Raw genomic sequence first — 12,249 nt, 5'->3', positions numbered from 1 at the left:
GACCATATATCCACATAAAACTTTCCATCTAATTTTGATTTGAAAGAAGCCTACCTGACAGTATATCCACATAAAACTTTCCATCTAATTTTGATTTGATAAAAGCCTACCTGACAATATATCCACATAAAACTTTCCATCTAATTTTGATTTGATAAAAGCCTACCTGACAATATATCCACATAAAACTTTCCATCTAATTTTGATTTGATAGAAGCCTACCTAACAATATATCCACATAAAACTTTCCATCTAATTTTGATTTGATAAAAGCCTACCTGACCATATATCCACATAAAACTTTCCATCTAATTCTGATTTGTAGAAGCCTACCTGACCATATATCCACATAAAACTTTCCATCTAATTTTGATTTGATAGAAGCCTTCCTGACCATATATCCACATAAAACTTTTCATCTAATTTTGATTTGATAAAAGCCTACCTGACAATATATCCACATAAAACTTTCCAACTAATTTTGATTTAAAGAAGCCTACCTGACAGTATATCCACATAAAACTTTCCATCTAATTTTGATTTGATAAAAGCCTACCTGACAATATATCCACATAAAACTTTCCATCTAATTTTGATTTGAAAGAAGCCTACCTGACAGTATATCCACATAAAACTTTCCATCTAATTTTGATTTGATAGAAGTCTACCTTACAATATATCCACATAAAACTTTCCATCTAATTTTGATATGATAGAAGCCTACCTGACAATATATCCACATAAAACTTTTCATCTAATTTTGATTTGATAGAAGCCTACCTGACAATATTTCCACATAAAACTTTCCATCTAATTTTGATTTGATAAAAGCCTACCTGACAATATATCCACATTAAACTTTTCATCTAATTTTGATTTGATATGATAGAAGCCTACCTGACAATATATCCACATCAAACTTTCCATCTAATTTTGATATGATAGAAGTCTACCTAACAATATATCCACATAAAACTTTCCATCTAATTTTGATATGATAGAAGCCTACCTGACAATATATCCACATAAAACTTTTCATCTAATTTTGATTTGATAGAAGCCTACCTGACAATATATCCACATAAAACTTTCCATCTAATTTTGATTTGATAGAAGCCTACCTGACAATATTTCCACATAAACCTTTCCATCTAATTTTGATTTGATAGAAGTCTACCTGACAATATATCCACATAAAACTTTTCATCTAATTTTGATTTGATAGAAGTCTACCTGACAATATATCCACATTAAACTTTTCATCTAATTTTGATTTGATAGAAGCCTACCTGACAATATATCCACATAAAACTTTCCATCTAATTTTGATATGATAGAAGCCTACCTGACAATATATCCACATAAAACTTTCCATCTAATTTTGATATGATAGAAGTCTACCTAACAATATATCCACATAAAACTTTCCATTTAATTTTGATATGATAGAAGCCTACCTGACAATATATCCACATAAAACTTTTCATCTAATTTTGATTTGATAGAAGTCTACCTGACAATATATCCACATAAAACTTTCCATCTAATTCTGATTTGATAGAAGCCTACCTGACAATATATCCACATAAAACTTTCCATCTGATCCTGCTCCTATTCTGTATCGCGTAGTTGTATTGCCATTGACATCCTCATCTGTTGCCATAACAACACCGACCTTTTGACCTGCGGCAGCTGATTCGTTAACAGAGAATATATAATTGTTTTTGGTGAACTGTGGTGGTTCATCATTGATGTCAAGTAATGTTATGGTAACCATGACAACATTACTGTTTCCTGAACCATATCTGTCAGCAGCTTTGACCTAAAAGAAATTAAATAATATTAAAAAAAAACAGTGATTAGGGTTCATCAAATAGTATGTTTTATAATATAAAATAGAGCATATTTAATTGTTGATAATTGATTTTTTTATTTGCCATGTATAGATAAATCGTTGACATTAAAATATTGTTAAACAATACACCTTAAAGTTTTCCTATCTGATTGACTAAAGAAAATGTGTACAGGTATACATGACAACTCCCATTTTTTAGGGATGGTAAAATTTTATTTGTGAATTAATCAATTTCCTGACTGATTTGATATTTAGAAGTACATGATAAGTTGTCCACATCCATTCTACTTCATCTTGGAAAAGGTATAACAAGACTGTTTTCTATGTCTATACTAGCAAGCAATCTTACTGGTTTATTAGGTCTTTCAACCTTTTCGGTTGAAGACCTATTGGTTTTCTTCTGATTATTATTTTTTCTTTTTCTTCCGCCTAATTTTTTTCCTTCGCTGTTTTTTTGTTTCGCAAGATGTCGATTAGATATTTGGAATGTGATATCGAACAGTTTATACGCTTTTGAAACTGACACCGCTTAACCATATACTTTACCATTGAAAGATTGAACTGAATTTTAATGTGCGTATTGTTATGCGTTTACTTTTCTACATTGGATAGAGGTATAGGGGGAGGGTTGAGATCTCCCAAACATGTGTAACCCCGCCACATTTTTGCGCCTGTCCCAAGTCAGGAGCCTCTGGCCTTTGTAAGTCTTGTGTTATTTTAATTTTGGTTTCTTGTGTACAATTTGGAAATTAGTATGGCGTTCATTATCACTGAACTAGTATGTATTTGTTTAGGGGCCAGCTGAAGGACGCCTCCGGGTGCTGGAATTTCTTGCTACATTGAAGACCTGTTGGTGACCTTCTGCTGGTTTTTTTTTCTTAGGTCGGGTTGTTGTCTCTTTGACACATTTCCCATTTCCATTTTTAATTTTATTTTAAGAGTTATCTTCCAAAACACTGTTTTTCTTGTGATCTCTTAAGGCTTCGCAACCATATAAGAAACCGACAAATTTATTTTTCCAAATTGCTTATTATATCCTCAGGATGGTCTGTTTTATTTTGAAGGAAGCCATATAGAGATTCCATAAGAGAGTTATTTCCCCTTTTGCATTTGATATGAGTGAAATGAACTTGAAAACCATTAGTGATAGAGACCTAGGGTCTTTTGATTTGAGGTCCTTGGTCCAAAAAATAAAAATGAGGTCAAGGTCAAAGTCATGTTAAAAATTTTGATTTTGGCTTGTTCAGATCTCCAGATAAGGATTCACAAATTGGGGTTTTTACCCACCATTTTCTTATATAATTGGGTGATAAAGTTTTTTAATTGCATTATCAATTCCAGTTCACCCCTCATGTTAATATCAAATTGTTTTTTTCACCACCAAGCTCCTTAATGTATTGGGTTTTTTCATCAACACAATATTGAATATTTAGGCAATATCAACCCCAGATTTTTTTCCATCTTAAATATGTTTCTTTCTTTGTTTAGCTGTTTTATTTGGTTTAGGTAAGGGTTTAGGGTTATTTGCTAGCTGTTTTATTTGGTTTATTCACTGAGGAGCAATTGTAGGTTCAATTTGTGTCCCGTTTTAAACCTTCTGCCAGTTTTGTGTTTTCTCACGAAAACGGATATGTGTATTCACAGGCACTCGTCTTGTACCTTTATATAACAAATTCTGAGACCAGTGACAGTGCCTGTATATGTGTATTCATAAATTAACCGTAAAATGAAATACAAATAGTATAAGAACTCTAACATGTTTTTGTTTTATTCATTTTACATAAATCTAGGTTTAGTTGTCTTTTATTAGAACTTTAGGTTTCTGGTGCTTTATCATGTCATAATTGATTTGGTCTTTCACTTTTTCCAACTGATTTCATTTTTGACAAAACCCGATGTTTGATTGCAATGTTCTTTTTAAAGTATGCATACACGCCTGTGTGTTCGATGGGCGCTTCCTAATAAAACTGGTTGGGTCTTGTTATCATCAGAACTTTCCCTCAGCTTTTCAAAAGAAGCAGAAAACATGCTTCTATTCAATATTTTTACCGGACATTCACTTTCGTTTGAATTCAATGTATGTAATGATAAATCCCGAGCAATTCGAAACAAATATGACTTCATGACACATGCTAATGGATAAACGCCGAGAAGATTGAAATGTTTTCAAAAACATGTGTACTTATTGAGCAACGGAAAACTCCAACAGGGACCCATTTCAGCTACTTGATGCAGGGATCTATTTTTAGGACGAAAGGAAATTACCAATTATGAATATTATAAACAAAGATTTACGCGATGACTGTAAACAGATAAGGGTAAATAACGTAAACGGTAGCCAATAAAAGGGTTGAGAACTCATGTTTTTGGCATATAATTGGGTTTCCCTTTGAATTAATTGGGTAATTGAACGCAACAATGGGCAATTGCATTGGGTTTTTTATTATTTGTATAGCGTGATCACGCAAATACGCAGCTTATCTGGAGCTCTGCTTGTTATCTCTCATTTTCAGAAATCTTATATTAAGATATTGACAAAATATTTTCACGCAAATGTTAGTTTCGACATTTCGTTACACATTAATTTTAGTCAAAAGGGTACGTAAACTTGATGCAAGTTTTCCCCCCTTTTATATCTAATATCGTATGGAAATATAACTCATTAACAATATAAAGTAGAGACCTAGAGTCTTTTGATTTGAGGTCCTTGGTTTATGACCTTGGTTGAAATTGAGCTGGTTGAAAGACCTTCAATTGTTCTCTGAACAATTGGTTTTTAATTATATATATATTTTTTTCTGCTTAGACAATGAATCATCTGCTAACAATCTTACTTGTATTGTGTAATCAGACTGACTTTCTCTGTCCAGACCAGACCCATTGGTGAAGACTGCTCCAGTGATATCATTAATGTCAAAAGGAAGATCTGTTCCTATTATAGAATACCTGATACCTTTAGTCCCATTTTGACCACTATCTGAATCTGTGCTACTAATTGGTGGGAGCTAAGGAAAGGAAATTAAAATTCAATTTTCAAAATGTTTGAATTATTTTTAGAAAGTTGTGTATGGAGAAATATTATGGTAAAAAAGTATCGTTAGCAAATCTCACATAATGATAACCAATGTGAATTCCTTGCCTTTGTAATATGGAATAACAAAATATACTATCATTTCAAAAATAATTGTGAAGTTTTTATTATTGAGAAAAATGTGATAGGGGTATAATTGCAATGCATTTAAAAAAAAATTATATGAATTTACAGTGACTTGACTGTTAGTGTTGCTATCCACCAATTGCAACTCATTCAAAATTTTGACCAAATTGCAATTTGTTTTATTAAACCAAATTGTTCAACTGGTCAGAAATTTGAACCAACTGCTGTAGAAAGCCACAGTCAGGTTGTAAAAGTGCAAGGTGATAAAATAAAACATACTTACAAACCTATAAGACTTTAACTTCACTTTGATGATGTTGTGACAAAACCTGTCTATCAGTTTGTATAGGTATATTATAGTCATTACCATGCTTAAGGTGAAATTGTTATTTTGAATTGCTGAAAAAATGTCCATACTAAGCTTTCATATAGTTTTTCTTTCGAAAAGTCTTTTATATTCATAAGAATCAGACATTGTGTGAATTAAAACATTTCATATTCAGTAAAATATGTGTAAAATTGCAATATGTTTGTAGGAAGTTTCCATGGGGAGATAATATTTTTTTCTTTCAAAAAGTCTTAATTCAAAAGATTAATATTTTAGGTTATCTCCCCATGAAAACTTATCAATAGCATATTGTTATTTCACACATATTTTCCTTAGTATATGATGTTTTATTTAAAAGGATATCTGGTTCTTATGAATATCGAATACTTTTAGAAAGAAAAACTATATGAAAGCTTAGTTTGGACATTTTTATAGCTATTCAAAATAAACAATTTCACCTTAAGCATGGTAATGACTATAATATACCTATACAAAATGATAGACTCAAATGTTCACAACATCATTAAAGTGGAGTTAAAGTCTTATAGGATTGTAAGTATGTTTTATTTTATCACCTTGCACTTTTACATTTTGACTGAACAATTTGTTCAATATTCTGACCAGTTGAACAATTTGGTTTAATAAAACAAATTGCAATTGGGTCAAAATTTTGAATGAGTTGCAATTGGTGGAGAGCAACACTAACAGTCAAGTCACTGTAACAGGATTTTTCTCAATATTGCAAAAAGTAAAATCATATTTTCGTCTTAAACGCAATAATAAATGCACACATTAATTTCTGAATATACATTAGTTCTGTTCAAAAACAAAAGTTCATTTACATGTTTCATAGTTGAGTGTGACATCCATGTTGGCTGAGCTAGTATAGATTATTTAAAGGGTCAGCTGAAGGTTGCCTCTGCATGCAGTTTTTTTTTGCTGTGTTGAAGACCCATTGATGGTCTTCAGGTGTATTCTGCTTTTTGGTAAGGTTGCTATTTCTTTAACACATTCCCTGTTTTCATTCTCAATTTTATCTTCTGTTGGTTCCTTTGTTCTTATGTCTCACTTTGGAGAGAAGAGGATCTGGCTATTTGACAATTCTGATTTATACTTTTTCTTTATAACCATTATACAATTATTATTTGTCAAAATAATCATATTAAAAGTGCAAACGTCTTGCAGTTTATCAAGAATTCTTACAATGTTAACTTCTGTATCATCAGGTGAATTCTCTAGGACAGTGCCATTGTACCAATTCTCTGTAAACACGGGTGAGTTGTCATTTATGTCTGTTACATAAACTATCACCTCTGTGTAACCCTGAAACAAAATAGAGTTCAAATCAGAGTAATCAGAGTAATCACTCTGTTCTTTATCTACAAAGTATGGTTAATACAAAACCAAGTCTATACACAGATTTCAATACCCCCAATCCCTGGCTTAGTATATTTCTAGGATTTTGATTGTCTTTACATAACCAATAGCCCCTGGGTGTTGCTAACCCATATACCTGAACATTGCTGGCCATTACCCAGGGGGTGACACATGTGTTTTCCTTAGTTCCATAGTTGTTCCTTAGTTCCATGGTTGTTCCTTATGAAATATAGAATTCTGAAGATTATACATGATGTCTGTAACTAAATATTTAACCCAGTAAAGATTTTTTTCATTTGCACTCATTTTAGTAAATGCGTCACTTGGCTGCCAAATTGTCAATGAATGGGACTACTGACCTAGCTATTCAAATGATCCAAGTTAACATCATCCGTTAAAAATATATGTCAAATTGCCAAATTTCAATACAAGATTTTTAGAAAATGAAAAAAACATTGTTTTCATGTTACACTTTGTTGTAGAATTTCTCTAAAGATAACCAGATTTGGACTAAGACCAGGGATGAATTTATTATCTACATTTATATCAGTAGATATTTTAAAAACCTTCAGTACCCTATACACCCTTCACTTTGCCTCAGGATGTACTTGGATACCTCATGGTGTTGAAATATCCATATCCCTAAATGAACGTAAGTAACTTATAAAATGCTTTTACAATGACAATCATAACTTAACAGGATATGAACTCTATGCATAACCATACATGTAGTGGACTGTAATATTCAGATCAGGAGATTTGGAAATTTTGGTCAGGAGTTTGGACCTCAGATCAGGAGGTTTTTTATCGACATATTATCGACACATTTTTCAGCGTAAAACTAACCATATGATCATGATGATGTAAAAATCTGTCTTTTTTGTGTTTTTTTTCAATCTTCCTTGTGAATGGCATTAGTTAAAGTCTGCATATATTAAGGATTAATTGAGAAGAATCTTTTTTTTACTTTTGTTTCACATTGTTGATTGCTGATGAGAATCTTTTTTTTCTTTTGTTTTACATTGTTGATTGCTGATGATGATCTTTTTTATTTGTTTTTCATTGGCATTGGCTTGAGATATAAGAGAGGTATATGCTATACATTTATTACATAAAAAATAAATAATAAATTAACAAACAATAACAATGGGTATACTATGCATGGTTAAAAGCACTAATATGACAGAAAACTGATCATTGTCATTGTTTAAACTCTTGTTAGAAGGGGTATCACTGTGTCTGGTAATGTCATTATGGCTCCAATAACATATTTTAAAGTCTACTTTGCAAGTGACTGGTCTTGTCTCTTGGAAGTGGGTTGGCACCATTTGAAGTCAGCTTTTCAGGCACTGTTGAACTTTGTCAAATATTTCTGTTGTTTTGAAACTGGTGTCTTTGGAGACGGAGATAACCGTTGTTTTGGCATTTTGAACACATAATGGTGTACAAAATAATCATTTTGCTTATATAATTTTTCAGTCAGCTTGTGTAGCAAACAGCTTACATTGAGCTGAAACCATTCCTTTTCCAGTATTTTCATATACAATAAAAAAAATTCTCAGCATCAAAAAACTTTCAATAAATGTTTAGACAACAATATTCCATTTTCTATCACTGCCGGTATTTATCGGTATTAACCTTTAATCATCCTTGGCGTGTGCCATAAACAGAAGCCACATAGAGTTATTGATAATCCAACACCTTATGATTGTTCAATCAAACTATTATCACTTGTTAATTAGCCTTTAGCAAGGATTAAAATCTTCACATGTTGCGTAATCAGGTAACATTCAGGTTACACCGGATACGTTCAATAAACCTTGTGTTTTTACGACTTAACAAATCTCGGGTTTTTACGATTTCAATGATAAATTTGGTAAACAAAATATAAAAATGGCGACTGAAAATTTCCATTCATGAATTTTTTTCTGCACGGGAGTTTTTCCTCTTCGACGGGAGGACGGGAGGGGACCCCTGAAAACGGGAGTTTTTATACTCCCGTCGGGAGGTTCACATGTATGCATAACAGATTTTGAAAAATGTTCGTTTGAATATGCAAATTGACAGCTTTACAATGCCTTCAAGCTTTAATCTTCTTTAATACTGTTGCAAACCAACCCCTCCCTAACCTGAGCCGTGAGGTATACTCACAGTCTGTTTAGATGATACATTATTCCTCGCAATAATATTGAAGGGTACCTGTTACTAATACAAAGATCTGTCTAGGCAACACTACAGCCCTCCCTATCCTGTAATACACTCACAGTCTGTTTTGAGGATCCATTATTTCTGGCTATAACAGTAAATGGGTACCTATTACTGATACACTGATCTCTGTTTACCCAACACTACACCCCTCCCTATCCTGTAATATACTCACAGTTGGTTTTGACGATCCATTATCCCTGGCTATAACAGTAAATGGGTACCTATTACTGATACACTGATCTCTGTTCACCCAACACTTCACCCCTCCCTATCCTGTAATATACTCACAGTTCGTTTTGACGATCCATTATCCCTGGCTATAACAGTAAATGGGTACCTATTACTGATACACTGATCTCTGTCTAATTCTCCTATTACTGTAATGGTACCATCCTATAAAATGTTTTAAAGCAAAAGCTAAATTTTAATGTATACTCAACAACAAAAATAATGCACAACTTCTTCCCATATCTAGTACAATGTATGTTATTCAAGAAAAGAAATGAACATTATGTTCTTCTCATATATGTTATGATGGTATGATACTAAACCCCTAACGGGAAGGATTGTGCCTGATGTTCATATGATGAAATCATAATCTTTCAGTCAGTTTAATTGAAGTCTGGAGCTGGCATGTCAGTTAACTGCTAGTAGTCTGTTGTTATTTATGTATTGTTGTCATTTTGTTTATTTTCTTTGGTTACATCTTCTGACATCAGACTCGGACTTCTCTTAAACTGAATTTTAATGTGCGTATTGTTATGCATTTACTTTTCTACATTGGTTAGAGGTATAGGGGGAGGGTTGAGATCTCACAAACATGTTTAACCCCGCCACATTTTTGCGCCTGTCCCAAGTCAGGAGCCTCTGGCCTTTGTTAGTCTTGTATCATTTTAATTTTAGTTTCTTGTGAACAATTTGGAAATTAGTATGGTGTTCATTATCACTGGACTAGTATATATTTGTTTAGGGGCCAGCTGAAAGACGCCTCCAGGTGCGGGAATTTCTTGCTACATTGAAGACCTGTTGGTGACCTTCTGCTGTTGTTTTTTATTTGGTCCGGTTGTTTTCTCTTTGACACATTCCCCATTTCCATTCTCAATTTTATCAGTCTTTTTTTTTCAGGTGTAAAATTTTTTAAGTTTGCTTTTGGGTTTAAATATTGTAGTTTCTGAGAAGTCAAATTTGATATTTTAAAAAAATTCCTTTTCCCAAAATTTAGTATTTGTTCTTCCAGGAAATGTAAACAACTTTAAATTTTTCATACAAAGGGCATACAAACCCAAAGAAATTACAGCTAAATAATCTTGTTTAAAACTTACTTGTGAAATATTGAAGACATGCTGTACATCAATAGATATGATACTATATGTAACAACGCCATTCTGTCCTAAATCTTCATCAGTTGCACTCACTGATCCTACCACGATATCTCCAGTGCCGTCAGTCTCAGGGGTGGAAAAATTGTAGATAGGATGAGTGAATACAGGGTCATGATCATTAACATCTGTTATCGATACAGTCAGAGGGACCTGAAAAAAGTGAGAGAAAAAATGAATATTGCTATGAATAATTTATAATTCAAGGGGCAGGAGAAACTATATTTTACTGCTTCAATCTTCAATTCCTCGAAATGATCACAAACAATAATGATTCTTCTTTTAATTTTTTTAATCAATTGAAAGTCACAAGATTTATTAACAAGAACTGATATATATAATTGTGTGTATTGGAGCTGTCACGGAATAGAAGTTCCTTCATAATATAAGTTCCAAATGGAAAAAATATTCTGGAATATTATTTCCACTGGAATAAATATTACAGTAAATGTTCCTAACGGAATAAATGGTATAGAATATTTGTTCCAACAGGAACAGATATTATGACATTGTTTATAACAAAGTTTCCATTGGAACTTCTGTTAGGTGGAACAAATATATGTTGACAGACCATAAACAAATTATGACATATTTATGGTCTAGTCTATTTAGTTTGGTATATCAGAGTAGTTGCACTAAAAATTGCTCAGAAGAAAAACAGATAGTTTCCTGAATCATAATTAAACAGTCTTACATAAAAAATTTAATACATAAATGTGGTAAGATTTTAAAACAATCTAAATAAAATAGACCACTTGTGGAGGACAAAAACTCTCTGAAAGAGGATTTTAAAGGAGATGTAAGGTATATATCTACATGAGACATCAAAATGTCAATTTACAGTCTTCAATAACAGACAGCAGACAAATACTGGTCTATATCTATACAATATGTCGCTCAGAGTCTAAAAAAATTATGAATAGTTCTACTAATTGAAGATCTGCCATAAAAACTTTAAAATTCTTAAAATGAAATACATTAGTTGCACACCTGGTTAGTATTGGCTGAATCAGTGGCTACAATTGTCAGATTGAACTTGTCTTTATGTGACTGTACACTGATAGTGGTATTTAGATGGATCTCCCCACTATTATTAATCTCAAATAGATCTGAAAATTAAAAAAAAAAATGCAATCTCTTATTTTCAATACAAACAGTATGATCTACAGTTAGAACTTATCTATTTCAATATTTCAGGACATTCAAAATAGACTTCTATTATATACTTAACATTTCAAATAATTTGATTCAAATAAAATCACTTCTTTTCTGCAGAACCATATCTTACCTGAGTCTTTGCCCGTTAAACTAAATGTTATGTTGTTGTACTGGTCTAAGTAATCACAATCAGTGGCTGTGACAGTCAGAATAGAAAACCCTTTATGTGACCCCTCTAACACTTCAGCATGGTAGTGAGGCTGGGTAAACTGTGGTTTACAATCATTTATATCCTCTACATGTAGTATCACCTGAAACACAAGTAATCCATCAAATCACCTCAAATTTACTTAAACTGATTTAAAAGAAAGGCAGACATCTAGCAAAATAAATCATCAATCGTAGAACCAAACATTTAATCCAAGCATTGCAATAATCAAGGGTTCAGGCACATTTATATTTAGCTGTAGTGACCTACATTTGGACAAATATGACAGTATGAATAATTTGTTTTGACTGCTAGTACTGAAGAATATCAGTACCTTCTGCTTAGTATACAAAGCCTTTGTTTCGGCATGAATCAGATAACTTATTTTGATGATATATTCTCAGTTTATTAAAATTCATACAGTCAAACCTGATTAAACCGGACCCTGAATAAACCGGTTTCCTGTACATTCCGGCCGAAAATCGAAGTCCCATATTTTTCCATTCAAAGTCTTTGTTAAAATACCCTTTGTAAACCGGACCCTGTGTATTCCGAATTCCGGTCTAATTATGAAGTCCC

The 12,249-nt window shown here is 32.4% G+C and overlaps 1 protein-coding gene across 1 annotated transcript in view; it reads right to left on the bottom strand.

The window, feature by feature from the left end:
* Nucleotides 1–12,249, bottom strand: part of LOC134726604 (protocadherin Fat 4-like) — a 63,917-nt gene that overhangs the window by 30,386 nt on the left and 21,282 nt on the right. The window contains exons 13-19 of the mRNA XM_063591014.1: nucleotides 11,593–11,773; nucleotides 11,295–11,413; nucleotides 10,248–10,457; nucleotides 9,214–9,318; nucleotides 6,544–6,663; nucleotides 4,690–4,860; nucleotides 1,570–1,822 (exon numbers count right to left, since the gene is read on the bottom strand). Coding sequence (XP_063447084.1) covers nucleotides 1,570–1,822; nucleotides 4,690–4,860; nucleotides 6,544–6,663; nucleotides 9,214–9,318; nucleotides 10,248–10,457; nucleotides 11,295–11,413; nucleotides 11,593–11,773 — 1,159 coding nt within the window. The remainder of the gene's footprint in view (nucleotides 1–1,569; nucleotides 1,823–4,689; nucleotides 4,861–6,543; nucleotides 6,664–9,213; nucleotides 9,319–10,247; nucleotides 10,458–11,294; nucleotides 11,414–11,592; nucleotides 11,774–12,249) is intronic.

This window comes from Mytilus trossulus, chromosome 7 (assembly GCF_036588685.1).
Source record: "Mytilus trossulus isolate FHL-02 chromosome 7, PNRI_Mtr1.1.1.hap1, whole genome shotgun sequence".
NCBI classification, from domain to species: Eukaryota; Metazoa; Mollusca; class Bivalvia; order Mytilida; family Mytilidae; genus Mytilus; species Mytilus trossulus.
The sequence above is the reverse complement of the archived record's forward strand: the minus strand, read 5'-3'. Positions and strand labels throughout refer to the sequence as shown.